This window comes from Oncorhynchus nerka, linkage group LG18 (assembly GCF_034236695.1).
Source record: "Oncorhynchus nerka isolate Pitt River linkage group LG18, Oner_Uvic_2.0, whole genome shotgun sequence".
Classification (NCBI taxonomy): domain Eukaryota; kingdom Metazoa; phylum Chordata; class Actinopteri; order Salmoniformes; family Salmonidae; genus Oncorhynchus; species Oncorhynchus nerka.
In genome coordinates, this window is record NC_088413.1 from 38,667,815 (window position 1) to 38,694,978 (window position 27,164).

Consider the following 27,164-nt stretch of genomic DNA (forward strand, 5'->3'; position numbering starts at 1 on the left):
ATATTTGGATAGAAAACACTGAAGTTTCTAAAACTGTTTGAATGATGTCTGTGAGTATAACAGAACTCATATGGCAGGCAAAAACCGGAGAAAAAATCAAACCGGAAAGTGGTTTTTCAACTCAGCCCTCATTGAATATACAGTGGGATATTAGTTATGTTTCACTTCCTACAGCTTCCACTAGATGTCAACAGTATTTAGAACCTGTTTTGAGGATTCTACTCTAAAGGAGGGGCTCATAAGAGATCTTTGAGTGAGTGGTCTGGCAGAGTGCCACAGCCTCGGTCATGTGAAAGGTAGCTACGTTCCATTTCATTTGTACAGACAAAGGAATTGTCCGGTTGGAACATTAATTAAGTTATGTTAAAAACATCCTAAAGATTGATTCCATACTTAGGTTGGCATGTTTCTACGGGCTGTAACGGAACTTTTTGAACTTTTCGTCTGACGTTCGGCGCGACCTGAACGCGCTTTTGGATTTGTTTACCAAACGCCCTAACAAAATAAGCCATTCTGCTTTTTGTGACTCTTCTCTTTGGCTGGAAAAATGGCTGTGTTTTTCTGTGGCTTGGTGGTGACCTGACATAATCGTTTGTGGTGCTTTCGCTGTAAATCCTTTTTGAAATCACTGTGGCTGGATTAACGAGAACTTTATCTTTAAAATGGTGTAAAATACTTGTATGCTTGAGGAATTTTAATTATGAGATTTTTGTTGTTTTGAACTTGGCGCCCTGCACTTTCACTGGTTGTTGCGGGGTCCAGTCCTAGACAGGTTAAGGGCTCCTGAGTGGCGCAGTGGTCTAAGGCACTCCATCTTAGTGCAAGAGGCGTCACTGCAGTCCCAGGTTCGAATCCAGGATGCATCACATCCGGCTGCGATTGGCCCAGCGTCATCCGGGTTTGGCCAGGATAGGCCATCATTGTAAATAAGAATTTGTTCTGAAATGACTTGCCTAGTTAAATAAAGGTTAAATAATTCTCTAGAGAAAGTCAGTTGTCCAACTGAATATATTCAACTGAAATGAGTCTTCCGCATTTAACCCAATCCCTCTGAATCAGAGAGGTGCGGGGGGGTTGCCTTAAATCGACATCCACGTCTTCGGCACCTGGAGAACAGTGGGTTAACTGCCTTGCTCAGGGGCAAAACAACAGATTTTTACCTTGTCAGCTCAGGGATTCGATCATCAACCTTCCGGTTGACCCAATGCTCTAACCTTAGGCTACTTGCCGCACCTAGTAGGGCCCTATACGTTATTTATCGTAATGAACGATATCAGCATAATGTCCACGATAAGTGTTGATAATTTTCGGTTGATCGTCCCAGCACAAGCATGAACTCACAAGCTTGTTCTTTGTTCATTTTAGTAATGTGCATCTTTGATAGATATATAAATATATATATATTTTTTTACATTATTGTAATGTATTGCATGTTTTTTTTCTGTGATATTTTATTGCTTTACATCAGGGGTGTCAAAGTCAAATGGACGGAGGGCCAAATAAAAAAATCAGCTACAAGACGAGGGCCGGACTGTTCGAATGTTCATTGAAAAATTTTTAAATGACGCATATAGTCTAGTGAACCTAATTGAACCTACTGAAAACCTAACAAATATATTACAATATGATCAGATAAATAAAGCAATATTTTCTTATGGCTCTGTCAGTAATCTTTAATTTTCAACAGACACAAAAGACAAATGTCTTCATTGCATTGGAGGTCAATCAACTCCATTTGGAGGTTTGGTGGTGAGCTTTCCACGTCAACAGCAAATGGGTTACCGAGCAGTTCCAACCTGCTTTTTTGTGCTTCAAAGTCAGCAAATCGGCGTCGAAAGTCAGCGGCAAGCATACCTATTTTATCAGCCAACTGTGTGCTCGGGAACGCACTGGTAGAGAGCTTCTCTTTCATGGTCTGGCAGCTGGGAAAGTGGCTCAAATTTTCTTTCCGCATCTGCGTCTCCCACAGAGTCAGTTTGGTTTTAAATGCCTTCACTGTACTGTACATATCAGAGATGACACGATCCCGACCCTGCAGCTGCAAGTTTATTGCATTCAGATGACTCGTAATGTCACACAGAAAAGCCATTTCACACAGAAACATTTCGTCTCGGAGTTGTGTTGTGTCTTTCCCTTTGCTGTCCAAGAACAGACAAATCTCCTCACGAAGCTCGAAACATCTTTGAAGCACCTTTCCATGGCTTAGCCATCGCACCTCTGTGTGATAAGGCAAATCACCATGCTCCGTTTCTAACTCCGTCAGAAATGCTTTGAACTGGCGGTGATTCAAACCTTTGGCTCTGATAAAGTTAACTGTGCGCGTGATGATGCTCATTACATGCTCCATTTTCAAGGCTTTACCGCACAACGCTTCCTGGTGTATGATACAATGATAAGCTGTCAGCTCACCTGTCGCGTTTTCCTCTTGCATCTTTTCCCGTATCTTCGCCACCAGTCCGCTCCTGTGTCCACACATCGCAGGTGCTCCGTCGGTTGTCAAACCCACGAGTTTTTCCCAAGGCAGCTCCATCTCATTTACACATCTTGACACCTCTTCATACAAATCATGCCCCGTAGTTGTGCCATGCATAGGACGTAAAGCCAAAAACTCCTCTGTCACGCTTAGGTTGGAGTCCACTCCGCGGATGAAAATTGACAACTGGGCAATGTCAGAAATGTCGGTGCTCTCATCCACAGCCAAGGAATATGCAATAAAATCTTTTCCCTTTTTCACAAGCTGCTCTTTTAGATTGATGGACAACTGGTCTACTCTCTCGCAATGGTGTTTCTGCTCAGACTCACATTTAAAAAGAGTTGCCTTTTTCTGGGCAAACTTCGTCACAAACTTTAATCATGCAGTTTTGATGAAATCCCCCTCCGTAAATGGCCGGGCTGATTTAGCGATCTCTTCTGCCAAAATAAAACTGGCCTTGACAGCAGCCTGGCCTTGTGATTTGGCTTTTTTGAACAGAGCCTGTTTTGAGGCCTCGTTTTAATTCCTCTGCCTTTTGTAGCCTTTGTTCCATGTCCATATTCTTGTTTTTGTCCGCGTGTTTCGTTTCATAATGTCATCTCAGATTATACTCTTTCAGTACCGCCACACTTTCTCCACACAGAAGACACACAGGTTTTCCAGCTACCTTCGTGAACATATACTCCGACTCCCACCTTGTTTGAAACCCCCGGTTCTCAGTATCCACCTTCCGTTTTGCCATTTTTGATGGGTATCTGAAAGTTAATTTTACTGTGATGCTGACGACTGCTGTGCCAATAAATATTGAAATGAAGCAGCCTACTGCTCGGTGCGTCACCTTTGCATTGTGGGAAATGTAGTATTGGTGCGTGTAAAAGATCTGCGGGCTGCCGGCTTGCTGCGGGCCGGTTCTAATAATAAATCAAGATCATCCCAGGGGCCGTAAAAAACCTTCTTGCGGGCCGGATGTGGCCCGCGGGCCTTGACTCTGACATATGTGCTTTACATGATACACTAAGGTCTTGTTTTGAAAATAAATTTGCTATAATCGGCTGAATAAATAAATACATATTTTTACAACAAAGAACACGCCACCCCTGGTGGACTTACAAGGTGGTGGCGACCCCTTCTGGCAGGATGAGGCGTGAGTGCTGCTGTATGGTGATGGGCGAGCTGGAGGCCGAAGCGGAGGCTGAGCTGCCCCCGGAGGAGAGGCTGGGGGGGTGCACCTCGGCCAGGTAGTCCCGGTGCTGTGGGGGCTCCGTGGCCTGAAGCGGCAGCTTGATGTGGAGATCCTCGGCAATGGGCGAGTCCATGATGCCGCACGTCAGGATGTGGGAGAGGCTGCAGTCGTCGCAGGTGCATCTGGGAGAGGAGCAATGGTTGTTAATTAAAAGGTGGTTTCACAAAGTTTGGGTCGCAGGTGGCCAGTGGTGGTGTTCCAGGTCATCGTTTTTGTGGTTAATATATTATATTGATGTGGTTCATGAGATGCTAAACACTTTTATACCCCATTTCCTTTCAGGTCACTGAATAACACTGGGTACTGGTTGAAACATTGGTTTGTTTTACTTTGGGTTAATAAATGATGATTAAAAACATACTCGCACACAAGTTTGAATGTCTCATTGGACTTGTGTCATACAATACCCACATAGGTAAAAAAAAAAGAAATATATATATTCAAATAAAATGATTATTTTACTTTACACGCTACAAAGAAACAAACTAAACCTCTAAACTCACCGTCTTCGATAATTGCAATTTGGACAGTCTGGAATGCTGAGACGAGAGGAGAGCATTCTCATCGTGTCTGTAAAGTTACTGTCACCAGCTAAAGACTTCTTACTGCTGGTTAACTACAAAGAGAAAAATAATAAAATTCACGTACAGCAGATTTAAAAATGTACACGGTCAAAATCTGTCCGACCAGTTTCTATAGACTTTTTGTTCATCATACCTGTTCTTCTATAAACCTCCTCTGCTTAAAGAACTCCCAGTCTTCCTTCAGCATCCGTTGTTTTGTTTTCAAAGTCTGGAAATAGGTAGACATTAATTATGCGCTTTGACAGATGGAGGTCGAAAAGTGTCGGCTTTTTAATAAATTAGAGCACCTATTCACCTTTTCTCTGTTGGACTATATAAATAATATGACATACATAAAATGGGTAAGGATTGGGGATTAGGGAATGAAAAGATAGCCAATGCTGATACCTAACCAATGCTGATACCTAGAGTAACTGTCTTATTACTTGAAATTGAGTTGCGTGATAAACCACTTACATTTTTGCTAATTAAAGACTTATGTGGTTCTGTGCGTTGATTTGTGAGATTCTGGCCCTCCACCTTAAAAAGCAGCTGCCAGAAAGAGAAAACTAGTTGTTAAGCATCAGAAAAAACAAAAGAAAACCATTCAAAGGAGACATATTTGTTAAACACCTTCAGGACATCACAATATGTAAATTACACTTAAGTTCCATTGTCACACACAAGGAACTGCCCGTGGAAAGTAGCAGAGACAGGCATATTGTGTGTGTTGTGTTTCTCTCGGTCTGTGTGAGTGTACCTGTTCGTCGACGTAGTCGTCAATCCTCTTCTCACACTCCTGCCACTCGGCCGCCACGGCAGCCATCTCCTGCTCCAGCTGCTGGTAGCTCTCCAGCAGGGTCCTGTACATGTCCTCGTTGTACGAGTCGAGGGAGGCCGTGCCGTGCCTAATCAGAAATTGCTTAATTTTTTAAAGAAAACATTGGAAACACACAGCTAGGCCAGTTTATCATACCAATGGCCTATTTAGGTTTGAGGATAGACCAGGTTTAATGATGTTGCTATACTAAGACGAACAAAACAAAAGGGATTATATAGGGAGACTATAATAAATAAAAAAATAAAGAATTCTCACAGAAGCATACACTTCAATAACGCCTCTTCTTAATGGCTGTTTTGTCAATCGACTCAGTCTTACCTCAGCTGTGCAACCAGTGCAGGTAAACTGCTGTGCAGGATGGGCTCAGAGAACACCAGGTTCTCAAAAAGGTGCTTGTTGTGCAGCTCCCACGTCACCTGGAACTTTTGTAAGTGTTCGTTCTCCTGTGGAAGCCAGACAAGAAAAGAATAAGGAAACCAAGTTAATGCGGCCTGGCGGTAATGCCGCAGCCTCAGGCACGTCTACTGTTTTCGCATAGGGTCGTATCCGGCCGTTTGACACAACCTCCCTGTCTCTCCCCATTATCATCCTCTTTCACTATCTGTTAATTAACTTTTTTTTTTAAATAAAATAATAATTCGGAAAAGTCTTTAATATACAGTGCAGTCCAAAATTATTGACACCCTTGATAAAGATAAACAAAAATGACTGTATAAAATAATTCAAATACTGTACTATATTGTATGCTCAAGCACACATCAAAATCCACAAAGAAATGCTTAATTGGTCACAAAATCTACATTTTGCAATGGCCATCTCAGCTTAGTGCCGTTATCCTCAAAAGATGAAGTATTGAAACATTAATTATTTTGACCCCTACCTTTGAGAGAAAAAAATTATATTACTTGGTAAACAAAATCGCTTTCTCTGAGCAATTCTATTATTATAAAATAATTTACCAAATCTCTTTGAGTATAAAATATAGCTCACTATTTAAATCATCTTTATCAAGGGTGTCAATAATCCGGACCTCACTGTGTGTGTGTGTGTATGTATGTATAACTTAACAGGAGCGACACCATTGTCAGGTGGCTAAATGGCTGCTACCCCATATTCCAGAACCACAGCAGTGGCAGCTGTCTAGGCTGATGACTATTGTCCCTAATCTAAGGTGACAACTTTCAGACAAATATCTGTGCTGCTTCCGAAAAGTATGAGTCATTCTGTGACACCGTCTTTGGCTTGTCCCGGAGTTCTGTGGAGATTCTAAAGCCCATGTTAATCCTGTGCGAGTTACTGAGGCAACGTTACTCATTAGCCTTCACGTACTGGGGGCATGTCTAGTATAACTCACGTTGTCGCCAAAATTCAGGCTAAAGAGACACTGAGCAGCACCAAGCATTGTCCCTCTGTGCTAGTCCGATGCTAACAAAATGGCTAACACAAAGGCAACCGTAAAAGGTAACCAGGACATGTGCTCCGGGCATGTGCTGACAAACTGGCAGGTGTCTTCAGACATTTTCAACATGTCCCTGATTGAGTCTGTAATACCAACATGTTTCAAGACCACCATAGTCCCTGTGCCCAAGAACACAAAGGCAACCTGCCTAAATGACTACAGACCCGTAGCACTCACGTCCGTAGCCATGAAGTGCTTTGAAAGGCTGGTAATGGCTCACATCAACAACATTATCACATAAACCCTAGACCACTGACGTGGAGCAGGTTGAGAGCTTTAAGTTCCAACAAACTAGAACGGTCCAAACACACCAAGACAGTCGTGAAGAGGGCACGACAAAGCCTAATTCCCCCTCAGGAAACTAAAAAGATTTGGCATGGGTCCTGAGATATTCAAAAGGTTCTACAGCTGCAACATCGAGAGCATCCTAACTGGTTGCATCCCTGCCTGGTACGGCAATTGCTCGGCCTCCGACCGCAAGGCACATCAGTGGGTAGTGCGCACGGCCCAGTACATCACTGGGGCTAAACTGCCTGCCATCCAGGACCTCTACAACAGGCGTCAGAGGAAGACCCTAAAAATACCGGAGTGCCAAGTCTAGGACAAAAAGACTTCAACAGTTTTTACCCCCAAGCCATAAGACTCCTGAACAGGTACTCAAATGGCTACCCGGATCTGAATTGTGTGCGTCCCCCCAACCCCTCTTTTACGCTATTGCTACTCTTCTGTTTATCATATATGCATAGTCACTTTAACCATATCTACATACTACCTCAATCAGCCTCACTGACTAACCAGTGTCTGTAGGAGTTACTACTTTTTATAGCCTCGCTACTGTATATAGCCTCGCTTCTGTTTTTCACTGTCTTTTTACTTCTTTACTTACCTATTGTTCACCTAATACCTTTTTTGCACTATTGGTTAGAGCCTGTAAGTAAGCATTTCACTGTAACCTGTTGTATTCGGCACACGTGTCAAATAAACTTTGATTTTATTTGATAAAGGCTAACGCACAAGCTAACACTAAGGCTAACACTAAGGAAAACCCTGAAAGTTACTGAAAAAAACTGTTTAAAAGCCCACTGGTCTAAGACTATGCTATTGCTAATGCTAACGTGATGCTATTGCTAACAGCGGAAGACTCACCAGGGTGAGGAGGAAGCTGCTGATGGTGCGCGCAGCCTGGCAGAGGGCGCTGTACTCCTCCAGGAGCAGCGAGATGAACTGGTGGGCCTGCGGGGGGCCCTGGGCGGCGGCTGCCGCAGCCTTAGAGCCGGTCGACAGGTGCTTGAGCAGGCGCACCTTCATTTCTAGGACGTACTCGCGGGCCTGCTGCTCCAGCCTCTGGTAGAGCTGATACGGGTCCTTCTCGCACAGCCTGAACAGGAGGTGAGAAAGATGGATATCATAAGACCCAGCGTACAATATGCGAATACTTGTAGTGAATATCTATGGTGGTCAGACCTGGGTCAAAAGCATCTCCAACTCTTTCAAATGACTTGAGTTTGATTTAGTTTTCCTGGAATGACATAACAAATGGCCTAGTAGTAGCAGAGGAAGGTTTAGCCTCTGAAATGACTTAAGAGATTACCTTCAGAAAATGTTATCTAGCAAAATTGAATAAGGGAAAGTGAGGTAACCACTCCTCAATGATTACTCTGCTACTCTTGTCAGATAACTGATCACCTTGAAGATGGAAGTGAAAAGATGGAAGTGAAAAGAGGATGATAGGGATGGGAGCGAGCAAGGAGGGCAAAAGGAAAGAAAGGAATGAGGCAGGAAGCAGCGAGAGATGGAGGGTAGAAATTAGAGAGTGTAAAGGAAAGTAGGAGGGAAGGAAATATGGAAGGAATAGAAAGAGTGGAGAAAGGAAGAAGGCAGACTGAGGGAAAGAGGGTGGAAGAAATGCTGCCTTTTCTCTAGCTGGGTCTTCTTACCTGTCCACCAGCTCCTTCATGCCCTCCTTGTCACGGTCCAGGGGATGGTCGTGGTCGTCGGCCAGCGGCGTGCCTGTCTGGCGGTAGATGCACCGCACTAGGTAGCGTACCTCCGACCAGTGGTTCTGCAGCAGCTGGGACTCGCGCTCTGACTCGGCCGAAATCTCCCTGGAGGGGGTGAAGGTCAAAGAGGTAATTGTGATGAGGACACTGGGTGCTCTTAGACAAGGGACCCAGGGTCATGTTCATTAGGGCAACCAACAGTTAAACATTTTGCAACAGAACACAAAAATGAGCGTTTCCTACTTCATTTACTATATGAATACCCATATAGTAGAAGTATTAGTGATTCTGTGCATCCATGTCCCTCTTTTAAAGGGCTGATATCCAGTCCCTCCAGGATTCCACTATTCTGTGATTGTATAATTCAACACAAAAATCAACGAATCCACTCATTTATGCGTGAGCTCGCAATTTTGACCAATCTCCGCACAAGTGTCAAATCAAGAGGGTTTGCACCTAGGATCACTGTTACCATGAAAAACAGCCCAATCAAACAACAAACTTTCCCCCCCGTAAGCTGATGGTTGATTACTGACAGATAATGACTGACAGGCAGAACAATGAACAGGAAACCATCTCATTTACCAACAAAAATCATAGTTAAAGGCCGTGCAAAACTATTTCCAAATGTTTTACATGAAAGTGGGGGCAAATTGTTTTGCACTCTGTGCAGCGTTGTGCTGGAACATCAGAGCCAGCGAAGCATGTGAAAAGAAGGTCTGAACCACAGCATGTGAGCAAAGCTGAGCGATTTCCTACCGCTCATCTAAAAACCTCAACAAAATTCACTCTATTCTTCAAAATCACAATTTTACCAACAACCAACTATTTTTGTGACTACCTGGACCAAGCAATTTGTTAAGCATTAAAACAAAACCATATGGATTTGAATGAAAACTATTTTCATAAACATGAAGCTTCATGTGAGACGCAAGCATCATTTCAAATATGTTACATGTCATATTAAACAGCATAGAAACACGCCAGACAGGGAGCCTAAGAAAGAACGAAAATGAATTATTTAGGCTACGTCATTCCAATTATTTCAAGCCCATCAAGAAATATATAGTGAAGCATTTGTGAGTGCAACACAGTAGTCTGGTAGGGACATAAAGCCCTCATCATTTAAACACTCCGTTGTATCAAATCATTAGTTTATAATTTGTGCATATACATTTGAAGTTTACATACACTTAGGTTGGAGTCATTAAAACTCATTTTTCAACCATCACACATTTCTTGTTAACCTCTCTGAGCACGGAACCAGGTAGCGGGCTGAGATTCCACAACATACAGTGATTGCTACATAAATAGTCATATTAAACATTCATGAAAATAAAAGTGTCTCACATGTATTGAAAGACTATAATCTTGCTAATCCAACTGCAATGTCAGATTTAAAAAAATGATTTACTGCGAAAGAAAACCATGTGATTATCTGAGAATAGAGCTCCATAAATTAAATTTAAAAAAAAAACACTTTCAACCAGCACAGGCATAACAAAATCACAATCTGCATTAAAATAAATTGTTTACCTTTGACGATCTTCGTCTGTTTGCAATCCCAATGCTCATTGTTACACAATGAATGATCTTATGTTTGATAAAAATTAGTTTTTATAGCCTAACACGAAACATTTTGTGAACCGCTTGTGTCGTGAATTTCGTCTCATTCCATTTTCGACGACACATTCCAGGTAAATAACCCACACAAAACGTTACTTTTCCAGTCATGTTTGGTTTCATTGCAATCAACTGGTTTGTTTGTAACACAATCAAACCTGATGGGCCATTTCGCGGGACGTACTAACTGAAAGAAACCGATTTGAAGACAACAAGTAATGACATCACTGTGCACCAATGAAATGACAACTGTTTCATTGATTGACTGTATTTTAACCCAATGACCACTGATCGTCTTGAAATCTAGCTGGGTAGATAGCCAATGAGCGGAGGTAAACGGCAATATGCAATGGTTGTGTGTTGGAAGACCAACCCATGTCGTAAACTCCGGAGTAAAGAGAGTCACTCTTGGTAAACGCGCAGATTCAGCTGTTTATATATATATATATAGTGTGGCGACTATGTCAGGGAAAGCTAAATCCAAGTCTAGATATACAGATGTACACACAATTTTAGAAGAAATTGATCAGAAAAGTGAGACAGAGATTGTTGTAGGACGATTAATTTAGCGATTCCCAAGTGGAGGAATATTTTTTGAACGGAGAGGACACCGTTGTAGCCACTGTGTATAATCTGTAACGGTGCCTGCAGAAGAGAAACAATGTCACCGTTTTGGACTGGTAAATTCTTCTCATGCTAATGCCCTTGTTTGAAATTAATAATTTAAAATATTATTTGTGATTTTTTTTAAATTTTAGAAGCAATATATCAAAATGTAATGTAATGAAATGTCATGAAATTATTTAAGGAAAAGTGATGAAATGTGTCTGCCGCCCCACCCCAACCCACATGAAATAGCCTATTTGAGGCTGTTGAGGGGAGGGCAGGCCCAAAACAATGGCCAAAGTGAAATGGAGACAGTAGATACAGCTGGTCTGTTGTAATTTAGGTCTATAATAATATATTCAACCTTATGTTCCCTGTACTCATAAATATATATATATATATATATCTGTTTATTATACCTCAGCAGCACAATATTGTGTAGAGCTTTGGAAAAGTGGGTGATGTTATATCCTTCCTGTGTGGCCCTGCCTGGGGGTATCATCGGATGGGGCCACAGTGTCTCCTGACCCCTCCTGTCTCAGCCTCCATTTATGCTGCAGTAGTTTAAGTGTCGGGGGGCTAGGGTCAATTTGTTATATTTGGAGTACTTCTTCTGTCTTATCCGGTGTCCTGTGTGAATTTAAGTATGCTCTCTTTAATTATCTCTTTCTCTCGGAGGACCTGAGCCCTAGGACCATGCGTCAGGACTACCTGACATGATGACTGCTTCTACACCTGCATTGCTTGCTGTTTGGGGTTTTAGGCTGGGTTTCTGTACAGCACTTTGAGATATCAGCTGATGTACGAAGGGCTATATAAATACATTTGATTTGACTCCTTGCTGTCCCCAGTCCACCTGGCCTTGCTGCTGTTCCAGTTTCAACTGTTCTGCCTGCGGCTATGGAACCCTAAACTGTTCATATTTACTCTTGAGGTGCTGTCCTGTTGCATCCTCTACATCTACTGTGATTATTATTATTTGACCCTGCTGGTCATCTATGAACGTTTGAAAATCTCGGCCATGTACTGTTATACAGTCCACTGGCCACCCCTCATAGCCTGGTTCCTCTCTAGGTTTCTTCCTAGGTTTTGGCCTTTCCAGGGAGTTTTTCCTAGCCACCGTGCTTCTACACCTGCATTGCTTGCTGTTTGGGGTTTTAGGCTGGGTTTCTGTACAGCACTTTGAGATATTAGCTGATGTACGAAGGGCTATATAAATAAATTTGATTTGATAGAGGACTGAGGGTCTTCCAAATATTGAAAGTGTGTAAATAGTTACCCATGTTATTTTGTAAATGTATATATAGAATACCATTTTGGCATTTTGTATATAGTTATTTGTTTCAAAATGTATACCTTCACCAATTTGGCCACTTGAGTACATTTGGGCTACTGGTGTGGGACACCTGGGTGACTTCATGATAAATGTCCTGTAGCACACTCATTTTGGAAGTTATCATTCTGAAACTTTGCACAAGTACTGTTGCCCTCTTATATTTTTCACTGAAATTGTCCCCATCATCCTATCTGACTGTTTGTTTAATCTTGTTCATTTTAAAGATACAACAATAAAAAGAAAAACATCTTTTTTATCATTGCATTATCTAAACCAGATCTATTGTGTTATATTCTCCTACATTCAATTCACATTTAGTGGTACCAAGAATATGCATATCCTTGCTTCTGGGCCAGAGCTACAGGCAGTTAGATTTGGGTATGTCTTCAGGCAGAATTTGAAAAAAGTAGGGGGTTAAGAGGTTATTAACAAACTATAGTTATGGCAAGTTGGTTAGGACACCTACTGTCTGCATGACAAGTATTGTTTACAGACAGATTATTTAACTTATAATTCACTGTATCACAACTCCAGTGGGTCAGAAGTTTACATACACTATTGTTGACTGTGCCTTTAAAACAGCTTGGAAAATTCTAGAAAATGATGTCATGGCTTCTGAGTCAATTGGAGGTGTACCTGTGGATGTATTTCAAAGCCTACCTTCAAACTCAGTGCTCTTTGCTTGAAATCATGGGAAAAAATAAATAAAATCAAAATCAATTTTTTTTGTAGACCTCAACAAGGCTGGTTCATCCTTGGGAGCAATTTCCAAACGCCTGAAGATACCACGTTCATCTGTACAAACAATAGTACGCAAGTATAAACACCATGAGACCACGCAGCCATCATACCACTCAGGAAGAAGATGCATTCCGTCTCCTTGAGCTGAACGTACTTTGGTGCGAAAAGTGCAAATCAATCCCAGAACAGCAAAGGACCTTGTGAAGATGCTGGAGGAAACCGGTACAAATGGATCCATATCCACAGTAAAACGAGTCAGCAGGAGGGACTGGTGTTTGAATCGCTGCGTCTCCAGCTCGCCTAGCTACTCACTGGACCCTATGATCACTCGGTTACACATGCCTCTCCCTAATGTCAATATGCCTTGTCTATTGCTGTAATTTTTGTCTTATTTCACTGTAGAGCCTCCAGCACTGCTCAATATGCCTTAGCTAGCCCTTATGTTCCACCCACCACACATGCAGTGACCACACCTGGCTTAAATGGTACCTCTAGAGACAAAACCTCTCTGTCACTCAATGCCTAGGCTTACCTCCACTGTACTCACATCCTACCATACCCTTGTCTGTACATTATGCCTCAAATCTATTTTTCCGTGCCCAGAAACCTGCCCCTTTTACTCTCTGTTCTAAACGCACTAGACGACCAGATCTTTTAGCCTTTAGCCGTACTCTCATCCTACTCCTCCTCTGTTCCTCTAGTGATGTAGAGGTTAACCCAGGCCCTGCAGCCCCCAGCATCACTCCCATTCCCCAGGCGCTCTCATTTGTTGACTTATGTAACCGTAAAAGCACTGGTTTCATGCATGTTAACATAACAAGCATCCTCCCTAAGATTGTTTTATTCACTGCTTTAGCACACAGTCCTGAAATTTCCATCCCTAACTATAACTTTTTCAGACAAGATGGAACTGCCAAAGGGGGCGGAATTGCAATCTACTGCAGAGATAGCCTGCAGAGTTCTGTCCTACTATCCAGGCCTGTGCCTAAACAATTCAAGCTTCCACTTATAAAAATCCACCTTTCCAGAAACAAGTTGCCGCTTGTTATAGACCCCGCTCAGCCCCCAGCTGTGCCCTGACCACCATATGTGAATTGATCGCCCCCCATCTATCTTCAGAGTTCGTACTGTTAGGTGACCTAAACTAGGACATGTTTAACACCCCGACCATCCTACAATCTAAGCTCAATGCCCCCAATCTCACACAAATCATCAAGGAACCTACCAGGTACAACACTAAATCCGTAACCATGGGCACCCTCTTAGATATCATCCTGACTAACTTTCCCTCTAAATAAACCTCTACTGTATTAAACCAGGATTTTAGCGATCACAGCCTCATTGCCTGCGTGCGTAATGGGTCAGCGGTCAAACGACCACCCCTCATCACTGTCAAACGCTCCCTAAAACACTTCAGCGAGCAGGCCTTACTAATCGACCTGGCCTGGGTATCCTGGAAGGATATTGACCTCATCCCGTCAGTAGAGGATGCCTGGTTATTCTTTAAAAGTGCTTTCCTCATCATCTTAAATAAGCATGCCCATTCAAAAAACGTAGAACTAAGAACAGATATAGCCCTTGGTTCACTCCAGACCGGTCTGCCCTTGACCAGAACAAAAACATCCTGTGGCGTTCTGCACTAGCTTCGAATAGCCCCAGAGATATGCAACCTTTCAGGGAAGTCAGGAACCAATATACTCAGTCAGTTAGGAAAGCTAAGGCTAGCTTTTTCAAGCAGAAATTTGCTTCACTAATTCCAAAAAGTTTTGGGACATGGAGAATAAGAGCACCTCCTCCCAGCTGCCAATTGCATTGAGGATAGGAAACACTGTCAGTACAGAAAAATCTACGATAATCGATCATTTCAAATAAGCATTTTTCCAAGGCTTTCCACCTGGCTACCCCTACCCCGGACAACATCTCAGCACCCCCTGCAGCAACTTGTCCAAACTCCACCCGCTTCTCCTTAACCCAAATCCAGACAGCTGATGTTCTGAAAGAACTGCAAAATCTGGATCCCAACAAATCAGCTGGGCTTGATAATCTGGAACCTCTCTTTTAAAATTATCCACCGAAATTGTTGCAATCCCTATTACTAGCCTACTCAACCGCTCTTTCATATCGTCTGAGATCCCCAAATATTGGAAAGCTGCCGCGGTCATCCCCCTCTTCAAAAAGGGAGACACTCTAGACCCAAACTGCTACAGACCTACATCCATCCTGCTCTGCCTTTCTAAAATCTTCGAACGCCAAGTTAACAATCCCACCGTAACTTCTCCACTATGCAATCTGGTTTCCGAGCTGGTCATAGGTGCACCTCAGCCACGGTCAAGGTCTTAAACAACAACATAACCGCCATAGAAAAAATACAATACTGTGCAGCAGTCTTCAACCTGGCCAAAGCTTGACTGTCAATCACCGCATTCTAAATGGAACTCTTTATAGCCCTTCTCTAATGACTGCCTCACCTGGTCCACCAACTACTTCTCTGATAGAGCTCAGTGTGTCAAATCGGAGAGCCTGTTGTCTGGACCTCTGGCAGTCTCTATGGGGTGCCACAGGGTTCAATTCTCGGGCCGACTTTTCTGTATACATCAATAATGTTGCTCTTGCTGCTGGTGATTCTCTGATCCACCTCTATGCAGACAACACCATTCTGTATACATCTGGCGCTTCCTTGGACACTGTGCTAACAAACCTCCAAACGAGCTTCAACACTCTTCCGTAGGCTCCAACTGATTTTAACTGCTAGTAAAACTAAATGCATGCTCTTCAACTGATTGCTGCCCGTACCCTCCTGCCAGACTAGCAACACTACTCCGGACGGTTCTGACCTAGAATATGTGGACAACTACAAATACCTAGGTGTCTGGTTAGACTGTAAACTCATATTAAGCATCTCCAATCTAGAATCGGCATCCTATTTCGCAACAAAGCCTCCTTTACTCATGCCGCCAAACATACCCTCGTAAAACTTACTAGCCTACCGATCCTTGACTTCGGTGATGTAATTTACAAAATAGCCTCCAACACTACTCAGCAAACTGGATGTAGTCCATCACAATGCCATCCGTTTTGCCACCAAAGCCCCATATACTACCCACCACTGAGACCTGTACACTAGTTGGCTGGCCCTCACTACATATTAGGCGCCAAACACACTGGCTCCAGGTCATCGATAAGTCTTTGCTAGGTAAAGCCACGCCTTATCTCAACTCCCTGGTCACCATAGCAACACCCACCCGTAACACGCGCTCCAGCAGGTATATTGCACTGGTCATCCCCAAAGCCTACACTTCCTTTGGCCGCCTTTCCTTCCAGTTCTCTGCTGCCAATGACTGGAACGAATTGCAAAAATCTCTGAAGCTGGAGTCTCCCTCTCTACCTTTAAGCATCAGCTGTCAGAGCAGCTTACCGAACACTGTACCTGTACACAGCCAATCTGTAAATAGCATACCCGACTACCTCATCCCCATATTGTTACTTACCCTTTTCACCCCAGTATCTCTACTTGCACATCACCATCGGCACATCCATCACTCCAGTATTAATGCTAAATTGTAATTATTTTCGCCTCTAGGGCCTATTTATTGCCTACCTCCCTACTAGTCTACATTTGCAAACTACATAGATTTTTCTATTATTTTGTGTTATTGACTGTACGTTTGTTTGTGTGTAACTGTGTTGTTTTTGTCGCACTGCTTTGCTTTATCTAGGCCAGGTTGCAGTTGCAAATGGGTCTTCCAAATGGACAATGACCCCAAGCATACTTCCAAAGTTGTGGCAAAATGACTTAAGGACAACCAAGTCACGGTATTGGAGTGGCCAAAGCCCTGACCTCAATCCTATAGAATATTTGTGAGCAGAACTGAAAAAGCTTTTGCGAGAAAGGAGGCCTGCAAACCTGACTCAGTTACACCAGTTCTGTCAGGAGGAATGGGCCAAAATTCACCCAACTTATTTTGGGAAGCTGTTGGAAGGCTACCCGAAACATTTGACCCAAGTTAAACAATTTAAAATCAATGCTACCAAATACTACTTGTGTGTTTTTATCTTCTGACCCACTGGCAATGTGATGAAAGAAATACAAGATCATATAAATAATTCTCTTTCACATTCTTAAAATAAAGTGGTGATCCTAACTGCCCTAAAACAGGGAATATTTACTAGGATTAAATGTCAGGAATTGTGAAAAACGGAGTTTAAATGTATTTGGCTAAGAGGTATGTAAACTTCCGACTTCAACTGTAGGATGCGACGTACTAAGAATGAAATACAAATTAAAAGCAAAAAAGGATGGTCTATTGTACAGAGAAGAGAACAAAAAGTTTGAGATCAGATTATTTGTTTGTAAATAGTTTGCTACAATGACGCACTTAGTTATCTACCCAACTCGTTCCTTTCTCTTAGCATGTACAGGCAGAGGTGTAAAGTATTTAAGTATAAATACTTTAAAGTACTACTTAAGTAGTTTTTGGGGGTATCTGTACTAGAGGTCGACCGATTAATTAGGGCCGATTTCAAGTTTTCATAACAATCGGAAATCGGTATTTTTGGGCGCAGATTTGCCGATTTAAAAAAAATATATATATTTTTTACATCTTTATTTAACTAGGCAAGTCAGTTAAGAACACATTCTTATTTTCAATGACGGCCTAGGAACGGTGGGTTAACTGCCTCGTTCAGGGGCAGAAAGACAGATTTCCACCTTGTTGCAAGATTGGATCCCCCAGCTGACATTACAGTTAACTAGTCCAACGCAATAACGACCTGCCTCTCTCTCGTTGCACTCCACAAGGAGACTGCCTGTTACGCAAATGCAGTAAGCCAAGGTAAGTTGCTAGCTAGCATTAAACTTATCCTATAAAAAAACAATCACTAGTTAACTACACATGGTTGATGATATTACTAGATATTATCTAGCGTGTCCTGTGTTGCATATAATCTGACTGAGCATACAAGTATCTGGCTGAGCGGTGGTAGGCAGAAGCAGGCGCGTAAACATTCATTCAAACAGCACTTTCGTGCGTTTTGCAAGCAGCTCTTCATTGTGCGTCAAGCATTGTGTTGTTTATGACTTCAAACCTATCAACTCCCGAGATGAGACTGGTGTGACCGAAGTGAAATGGCTGGCTAGTTAGCGCGCGCAAATAGCGTTTCAAACTTCACTCGCTGAGCCTTGGGGTGGTTGTTTCCCTTGCTCTGCATGGGCAACGCTGCTTCGATGTGGTGGCTGTTGTCGTTGTGTTGCTGGTTCGAGCGAGGAGAGGGACGGAGGCTACACTGTTACACTGGCAATACTAAAGTGCCTATAAGAACATCCAATAGTCAAAGGTTAATGAAATACAAATGGTATAGAGGGAAATAGTCCGATAATAACTACAACCTAAAACTTCTTACCTGGGAATATTGAAGACTCATGTTAAAAGGAACCACCAGCTTTCATATGTTCTCAGCAAGGAACTGAAACGTTAGCTTCCTTACATAGCACATATTGCACTTTTACGTTCTTCTCCAACACTTTGTTTTTGCAATTATTTAAACCAAATTGAACATGTTTCATTATCTACTTGACGCTAAATTTATTTTATTGATGTATTATATTAAGTTAAAATAAGTGTTAATTCAGTATTGTTGTATTTGTCATTATTACAAATACATTTTCCGTAATTTAAAAAAAAAAAAAAAATCTGCCGATTAATCGGTATCGGCTTTTTTGGCCCTCCAATAAACGGTATCGGTGTTGAAAAATCATAATCGGTCGACCTCTAATCTGTACTTTACTATTTATATTTTTGACAACTTTTACTTCACCACATTCCTGAAGAAAATAAAATGTACTTTTTACTCCATGAATGTTGGTTCAATTCACGCACTATCAAGAGAACATCCCTGGTCATCCCTACTGCCTCTGATCTGGCGGACTCACTATACACACATGCTTCATTTGTAAATCATGTTGGAGTATGCCCCTGGTTAAAAAGAAAGGAAAAAAACGGTGCAGTCTGGTTTGCTTTATATAAAGGAATTTGACATTATTAATACTTCAGTATATTTAAAAACAAATACTTTTACACTTTACTCAAGTCGTATTTTACTGGGTAATTAGTCATTTTCTATTAAGGCATCATTACTTATACTTAAGTATGACAATTGGGTTCTTTTTCCACCACTGTGTACACGTAGTAAGTACACTATCATGCTTTTGGGATGTGTCTTTTCAGATTCAACAAAGATTCTTTAGTTGTGGACACTACGTCATCGAATGCCTCTCTTGCTCTTGGTCCTCATCTTTTTAAGTCACCTTGATTGATCAGTTTCTTTATGAAAATATTTAGTGAACTCCATCACAGTAGCTAAAGCAAGTGGCTATAGCAGCAGCACACAAGGAGACTACGAATGCATCCTGGGCCGGGCATGCCCCGAGTTTGTGAAGTGAGCGCTACTGCAGCGAAATTGGAGCTGGAGAGAAGGCCGACGCTCCAGCCTTTGGGAATCTTGCGCCAGTCAAACTGGGCACACTCCACATCTGCTCCAGCTTCGCTCACATACTCTGGTCCGAACAACCACCACAGCAGAGCCAGATCACTGTGACCGAAGAGATAACAGGGAAATATGTGGTAGTTATCTGCAGTTTGCGAACGAGTCGTTCTTTTTTAAATGACTTGACTGATTTGAGAATCATTTATTTTGTTTGAACTGCTGGCCGCAATAAATCAATGAATTGCAGTGAAGGATTGATACATGCTCCTCTGTCTCAGTGGCTCCAGAGACGTGTTCAGACGTTCATATGTTGATCATATGTGCGCAATAGAAAACAGATTATGCTGCAGCATAGAGAACTATTCGGCTTAAAACCTTACTAGTACTGAGCACATATTACTTTTTACTGCTTTATATGAAACAAACATGACCAATAACAACAATTCAACAAAAGACAAACTGAACAAGTTCCACAGACATGCGACTAACAGAAATTGAATAATGTGTCCTTGAACAAAGGGGGGGGTGGGTCCAAATCAAAAGTCAATGCTGCTGGTGGCCACACCAGATACTAAGTACTGCAGTGCATTTCCTCCTCATGGACTCCACCAGATTTGTCAGTTCTTGCTGTGAGATGTTACCCCCCTCTTCCACCAAGGCACCTGCAAGTTCCCGGACAGTTCTGGGGGAAATAGCCCCTAGCCCTCAACCTCCGATCTAACAGGTCCAACAGGAAATCACGCACAGAACGAGCAGTATGGCTGGTGGCATTGTCATGCTGAAGGGTCATGTCAGGATGAGCCTGCAGGAAGGGTACCACATGACGGAGGAGGATGTCTTCCCTGTAACGCACAAGCTCAGTCCAATGATGCTGTGACACTCTGCCCCAAACCATGACGGACCCTCCACCTCAATCCTGGTCCAGAGTACAGGCCTCGGTGTAACGGTCATTCTGTCGACGATAAACATGAATCCGACCATCATCCCTGGTGAGACAAAACCGCGACTTGTCAGTAAAGAGCACTTTTTGCCAATCCTTTCTGGTCGCAGGTGTGATGTTCAGATGTACCAATCCTGTGCAGGTGTTGTTACACGTGGTCTGCCACTGTGAGGACGATCAGCTGTCCATCCTGTCTCCCTGTAGCGCTATCTTAGGCGTCTCACAGTACGACATTGCAATTTATTGCCCTCGCCACATCCGCAGTCCTCATGCCTCCTTGCAGCATTCCTAAGGCCCGTTCACACAGATGAGCAGGGACCCTGGGCAACTTTCTTTTGGTGTTTTTCAGAGTCGGTAAAAAGGCCTCTTTAGTGTCCTAAGTTTTCATAACTGTGACCTTAATTGCCTACCGTCTGTAAGCTGTTGGTGTCTTTACAACCGTTCCACAGGTGCATGTTCATTAATTGTTTATGGTTCATTGAACAAGCATGGGAAACAGTGTTTAACCCGTTTACAATTACGATCTGTGAAGTTGTTTGGATTTTTACAAATTATCTTTGAAAAGACAAGAGTCATGAAAAAGGACATTATTTTTTGCTAAGTTTAGCTTATTTTGTCACAAACTGAAATTAGGTGACCTATTAGAGTTTTAGCAAACAGGTAATCTATCAAGTGAGTTAAAGTATTTGAAAGAAAAAGAAAACAAGATGCTGATGGACAGAGATTAGCCAATAAATCCAGCGGATTGGTCGTCCACTCCAGACTGTTCGACAGAGAGAGAGCCGGCTGGTGGACTAGATTAGTCATTATCTGACAATGCTAGAAAGGATGGCAGCACAGGTGGCGGCTTCTTGAAACTCCCTGAACACATTGCTGATATACTAGGCTAGCTCAATATGTCAAACGATAGACACTTTCGTCCTTTCTAGTGTGGTTGTCTAGTGACCACCACAAATGTGTCCATCCAGCTCACCGTCTCTCGTTGCAGGCCTCACAACTGCACACGGTGTCAGCGGTCATAGGGGTGGTGAGGTCTGGGACGGGGAGAGTGGGGAGGGTTGGGGGTGTGCCACCATTGGTCAGTCTGCCCCCTGTGGCGGGCAGCTCTTGGCCCAAGCCTCCATTACCCACAGGCATTTGCAACAGGAAGTCTTGGCTCTGGGGGAATGAGAAATTACAGAGCATCAGAAAGTGCAAAACAGCAGTGATAATGCAACCAAGCGTGACCATAATAGTGACATAACTTTACCAACTGTCACCTTAGGTTTGTATTCTGAAGTATTTAATTGCAGCAAAATGCACATAGAAGTCGATGCTCGTTATACTTGACTAGAGACAAAATTCCAGAACTTAGCTGCAATTAATTCCGGAAATTAGAGAACGTAATCAAGCAAATAGCAGAAAAAGAGATGGAAAGAAAAATAAGCGCATTCCAGGCCAGAGGGGCACTCCAGGAATTGTCGGGCTCTCCCCAACTTCAGAATTCAATTAGCCGCTAGACGTCGCCAACAGAGTGGCTCTTACGAGTGAGGCAAGACAGTGTACACGGAACAGCCATTAACATGAAGTCATTAGCAAGAGAGACATCTAAACACTGGTGTGGCTTTCAGTCTTAGGTCATTATCTCCCGCTGATAGGAAAGGAGGAGCCAAAGACTATAATGCTGAGTCATCAGACAGAGGGAAACTGTAACGTTATACAATGTGTGCATTTGTTCAGGACTCAGGTGTTTCTGCTCCTTGTTACACCTCCACCTGTAGCTGGCCTGTTTCTCCCACTTTCTCTGTGTGTGTGTGTGTATGGTACGGGTCGGTGTCTCTCTCTTTGGTCGTTTTCGACATCATCAAATCTGTCATGCATTTGGGTAAATGTTGACTGACTAATCTACAAATAATAATGAGTAGTTATTTATGGCAAGGTAATTTGTAGATTAGTCAGTCGGCTGCAAGCCCTCTGTCTCCTTACCTATTTATTCCTTGTTGTGCTCTACCTTTAGTATGCCTGTCGCCATCACGCTTCTGCGCAGTCTCTATGGATGTGTTCGAGCAGTAACGCTAACAAAGCCGATAATAGACGAAAGTCAGCGAGTAAAGTCGGGGAAGGTATCTGCGACAGCAAGGCTCAGATCAACATGGAACTGTCTGCTATTGCTAATAAAGGTGTATCTTTATAAAAACGTCTATACCCCCATATCACACTCACAACATGAAAACATAACGTGTATAAAATGTATTGATTAGAGTTCTCAAATGTCACTTTCGTTTGCATCTCCTGTTTCTGTAGAATAGCAGTAAAGCTGGTTAAAATTTCAGTCATGTAGTTGGTCACGTTCGCACGGGTCAACCAAATAACACCCTAATGATCGGTTGACAAATAGTGCCTCCCACAATGCAGGTGATGGCTGCATGGTGGAGTTGGTAAGAAGCAACTGCAGCGACTTGAAGGCGAATTCATAAAAAAAAAACTGCATGACCTTCGATCACATGGTTTTGGGAAAGTTCCTGCAGTCGACCTGGAGGTGCAAGTCAGAAAATGTTCATCCCCATAATGCAACACACTTTGAAAGGCCTAGACAAAATGTTTATGTTATGATGTTACACCAATGCCTGCCTGCATCTATCTGGCGTTTGGCTATCCACTAACTGCACACAAATATCCATTTAAACAGCCTTTGTCATTCAGTTCATTGGTCCAGCATCACCTTTTCACCACCCTACTTCTCCCTCCCTCCACCCACACCCCTCCACCAGCCCGTGGTGACTCACCACCAGCGACTGCTCCAGGGAGGAGTGGCGGTCCTCCTTCTCTACCGTGCGCCGGCAGTCGGAGCACACCCACAGGGGCAGATGCAGTGCGCTGGGGGACTGTGCCATACCATTCTGCCCTGCCCCGGGGAGCCCCGTGTCAGGATGGAGGGTGCTGTCTGGCTTGCGCTCACTCCGGCACAGGAGGCAGCGGTCACCGGTAGTGGAGTATGGGGCCCTCTGACTCAGGCCAAATGTGAACGGGGTCTGGTGGTTGGAGACGGAGTGGATGTCAGTTAGACGAGTATGTAGCACTACTGTAGTGGCAGTAACCAGTAGCTACTAACTAGTCCTCCAATATGAAGCCTACACAGGCAGGTTCTAAAGATAATTAAGACAATGTCACGAGCAGTAAGCACAAACAGGTAGAACACATGTTTAATTGGAAACTGAATGGTAGAGTTATTGGTCCTAAAGATTAGGATGGGCCATTTCCATTTTTTTCATACATTTTGTGCCTACTGAACGCCACCCCGGGGCTTTTCAGTTCACACAGACAGTGATACTCACAGCAGATAAACTGATGCTGATCTATGTTAACGTAGGCCTAACAGGAGTAGCTGCGGAGACAGTGAGTGATGTATTACCTGAAGGACTCCAGAGAAGTCGGAATTCACCGGCCCCTCCGAAAATTGTGGTGTAACGTTACCGTTCATAGGGACCTGGAGGACACAAAGGGCCCGACATGAACCAACATCTCCGGAGTCACCCCTCTCATTAGCACCGATGCCAAGCGTCAATTACAAGGCTATCTGAAGCATGTTAGCACTTGACCTGGCTGGGGGCTACTTGGCCACACACAATTAAGGTTTGTCTCCGAATTATGTTATTTGAATTACAAATAAAACACAAAGCAGTTGATGTGTCCTGGCGAAATTGCAAGGTATTACGTTTCATATTAATGCTCAGCGCAGCAGTATATTGACGAGGCCAGCAAGTTCACCTGCTGTTTCTGTCTTCAACAGCTGATCTTTACATATGCGGAGGGTAGTCTCGATTTGGAATTGATAGATCAAATGCAGTGTATGTATGCACTATGCAAAGATTGTGTAAACATCTGAAGAATTAATCAGAACACATTGACGAGGTAAACAAAAGGTTATGAGGAAAATTATATTACTTCTTAGATGAAAATAATAGTCCTGACTAGTGTAAATGCTGAGCAGATCTATGCAAATTCCTTCCACAATAAGTAGCCTGGCCTAGCTGCTTTGTTTGTCTTGAGTGGGACTGAACCCAAACCTTCCCAAGACAGGTAGCAGATGCCATGTAAAGTAAGTACACTAGCCAGCATCTCTTGGCAGCTGTCTTTCTCTTTCCTTGAGTACACAACCATCAAGATTAATAATTTGACCAATAACTGGTCCTGCAAGAGATGGGGCCTACTGAATGTATATGTTGGAGAGAATGTCTGGCAAATAGGCTAGTTATTCTAATGAAACTCAATCTTTGAATAAGTGCAATACGTTGCATTTAGCTCAAATCAGACTTTCCTTGGATTTGCTTAGACAGTGACTAGGTATGCAAGTTATTAACAAGTCTGCATTATGGACTTGTTTGGGAATATTGGCTCATCATATGAGAAAGTCCTTCAGCCCTAAAGATGGTAAACCTAGTAGTAGCCAATGTGAGGTACACATGATAGGCCTAGTCTTTGGTGATTAGTGGATGTTGTTTCCCTGGCTACTGTTGTGATATAGAGAGACTGACAAGGCATAGCTACAATATATGGAGAGGTGGTAAGAAACCTAGAGTAAAGCAAGACACTCAATATGCCATTTCACAGCAAAGTATGTAATGTTGTTATGTTAGCTATGCCATTGGTACATTGCAGGATCGTGGTTGTGGAAGTTATTTGGCTGGCTTGGCTGTGTGACAGTAGTCTTCCAGTTGTCTTACACGTTATTCTTGCGTCTGTAAACGCAGCGGACGACCTAACTAGTAATGACCTACCTATGAAATAATTGGTTGGAGTAAACAAACTATAGGGCTACTGTTACTTAGCAGGCAAATCCGATGACACTGACAGACTCGACTGAGACTTCCTGTAACGTTAGTCTGGTGAGCCACTACTCCTGCTAAAATTGTGAATATGAAAACATCAGACAAGAAATGGAAGGCCAACTGGCTGTACAAATTGATGCGAAATTGTTAGCTAGCTGCATTCTGTAACTAGTTGCTAGTCAGTTACAAGAGACAATGCAGTTTAAGGGCACAGTGCAGTGTCGATGGTCAGCTTGGTCATAGCTAACGTTAGCTAACTATCTAGCGTGTAAACTAAGTTATCCATCTAGCAAGTAACAAACATCCACTCACACAACGTTGCGAACAGTTAGCTAATAAGCTAATAAGATAACGACTGTGGTGTAAGCAAATTATGCTATTTTCGGGCTGTCAACATTGTGGTTGTCGAGTAGCTAGAACAAGATGGCTAGAAACGTCAGCCAGGCTAGTTTATGTTCAAGTTGAGCAAGTAGCTAACACGTTACCTTATCTGGAAAGTTTACTAACGTGGTTAGCCAGCTAAACGAACTTGTTGGCTGTTGTCAACGTCGGGTTGCCATTTCCCGAGTTAACGTTAACTAACTAGCTACCTCAGTGGCTTAGTTAACGTTCCTGAATAATGTCAGGCCTCAAATGTCTCGATTATGTGTAAACGCGATCTCTAACGTTAGTGTTCAATACGTCGACTGTATATTCTCACCTCTCCGTTCAGGCCTGTTATAGAGACCATGTTCCCATTTCCAGAGCTCCCTGGTGTCAGAAAGCCCATGGTAGACACGGGTGTTGCCGTGGCTTGAGGACTCAAGGCCGTGGCTGAAACCCCGGCCTTGCCACTGGTACTGCAGACAGTGCTACTGCTGCCACCGCCCCGCTTGTTCTTCCTGCGTTTAGCTCCTCGTTTAGCATCGGTTGGACTCATTTTCCCACAAAAGTCAGAGACAACTTGCCGTTCAGTACAAGCAGAGTCTCAGGTGGAATGTCTGGCTCAAATCACTCTGTTATAAAAATACGATATTTTAAAGACTTCCAGTTAGACAGCCAACCCAGTACCTTTAGAGTCCTGATAGACTTGAGATTTCAATATGGCCACTGGACAGGAATTGGCTGCTCGAGCTTGCGTTGCAACAGTACGTTCCCCCCTCTGTCTTTGAGGATTCATGGGAAATGATGTTTTTTTTCCCGTTAGTGCTGGGGAGATGGATAATGACAGACTGGTTTTCTGACTGCATCCCCAAAATTGGAAGAAACACCAGAAGTGACCATTCATAACCACTCCTGTTCATCAATACAAGTGGCAATTTGTATGCTACAGATATATGCAATTATGTGTCCTCAAGGGGTAGTGGGCAAGTATTTATCATTTCAGTCAAGTGATCTGTACTAGGTCATGACAGATTGTTCATTGCATTAACTTGGCTTCACCGTTTATATCCTTGTTCATCTTCTTTAAGTGTGTGAATAATTTCCTGGAGGGTAGCTTTCTCCGTCTCTGCCCTTGCGTTCTCAGCCTTGGTCTGCTTGGAGGCGCGCCTAAGATCTTCTGCATCCTAAAGCTCTTACCTACATCTCAGCTTTCTCTTTCTACACTTTCTCATGAGTATCCTGGATATCTCTGGTGGTGAGCACTGAGCAGTAGATCTTACTCGTCATCTCTCCCCGCCCCCTCTTTCAGACCCTCTCCTGCTGGGCCCACTGGTCTGTAGTCCTCCTGTGGTAAAATAAATTGATTGGACATGATTTGGAAAGGCACTGTCATCTGTCTTCAAAAACCAAGCCACGAGGTCGAAGGAATTATCCGTAGAGCACCGAGACATGCCGCCCCGGCAGGTAGCCTAGTGGTTAGAGCGTTGGACTAGTAACTGGAAGGTTGCAAGTTCAAACCCCTGAACAGGCAGTTAACCTACTGTTCCTAGGCCGTCATTGAAAATAAGAATTTGTTCTTAACTGACTTGCCTAGTAAAATAAAGGTAATATAAAAATCTGGGGAAGGGTACCAAAAAATGTCTGCAGCATTGAAGGTCCCCAAGAACACAGTGGCCTCCATCAAT

The 27,164-nt window shown here is 43.1% G+C and overlaps 1 protein-coding gene across 1 annotated transcript in view; it reads right to left on the reverse strand.

The window, feature by feature from the left end:
• The window catches only part of LOC115145801 (protein FAM193A-like), a 46,682-nt gene extending 20,463 nt beyond the window's left edge, over nt 1-26,219 (reverse strand). The window contains 12 exon segments of the mRNA XM_029687340.2: nt 3,584-3,838; nt 4,220-4,332; nt 4,434-4,508; nt 4,757-4,831; nt 5,040-5,187; nt 5,439-5,563; nt 7,726-7,957; nt 8,517-8,684; nt 21,282-21,466; nt 23,074-23,319; nt 23,700-23,774; nt 25,817-26,219. Of these exon segments, the coding sequence (XP_029543200.2) occupies nt 3,584-3,838; nt 4,220-4,332; nt 4,434-4,508; nt 4,757-4,831; nt 5,040-5,187; nt 5,439-5,563; nt 7,726-7,957; nt 8,517-8,684; nt 21,282-21,466; nt 23,074-23,319; nt 23,700-23,774; nt 25,817-26,035 (1,916 nt within the window). The 5' untranslated portion in view covers nt 26,036-26,219.
• Between the last annotated feature and the right edge of the window lie 945 nt (nt 26,220-27,164).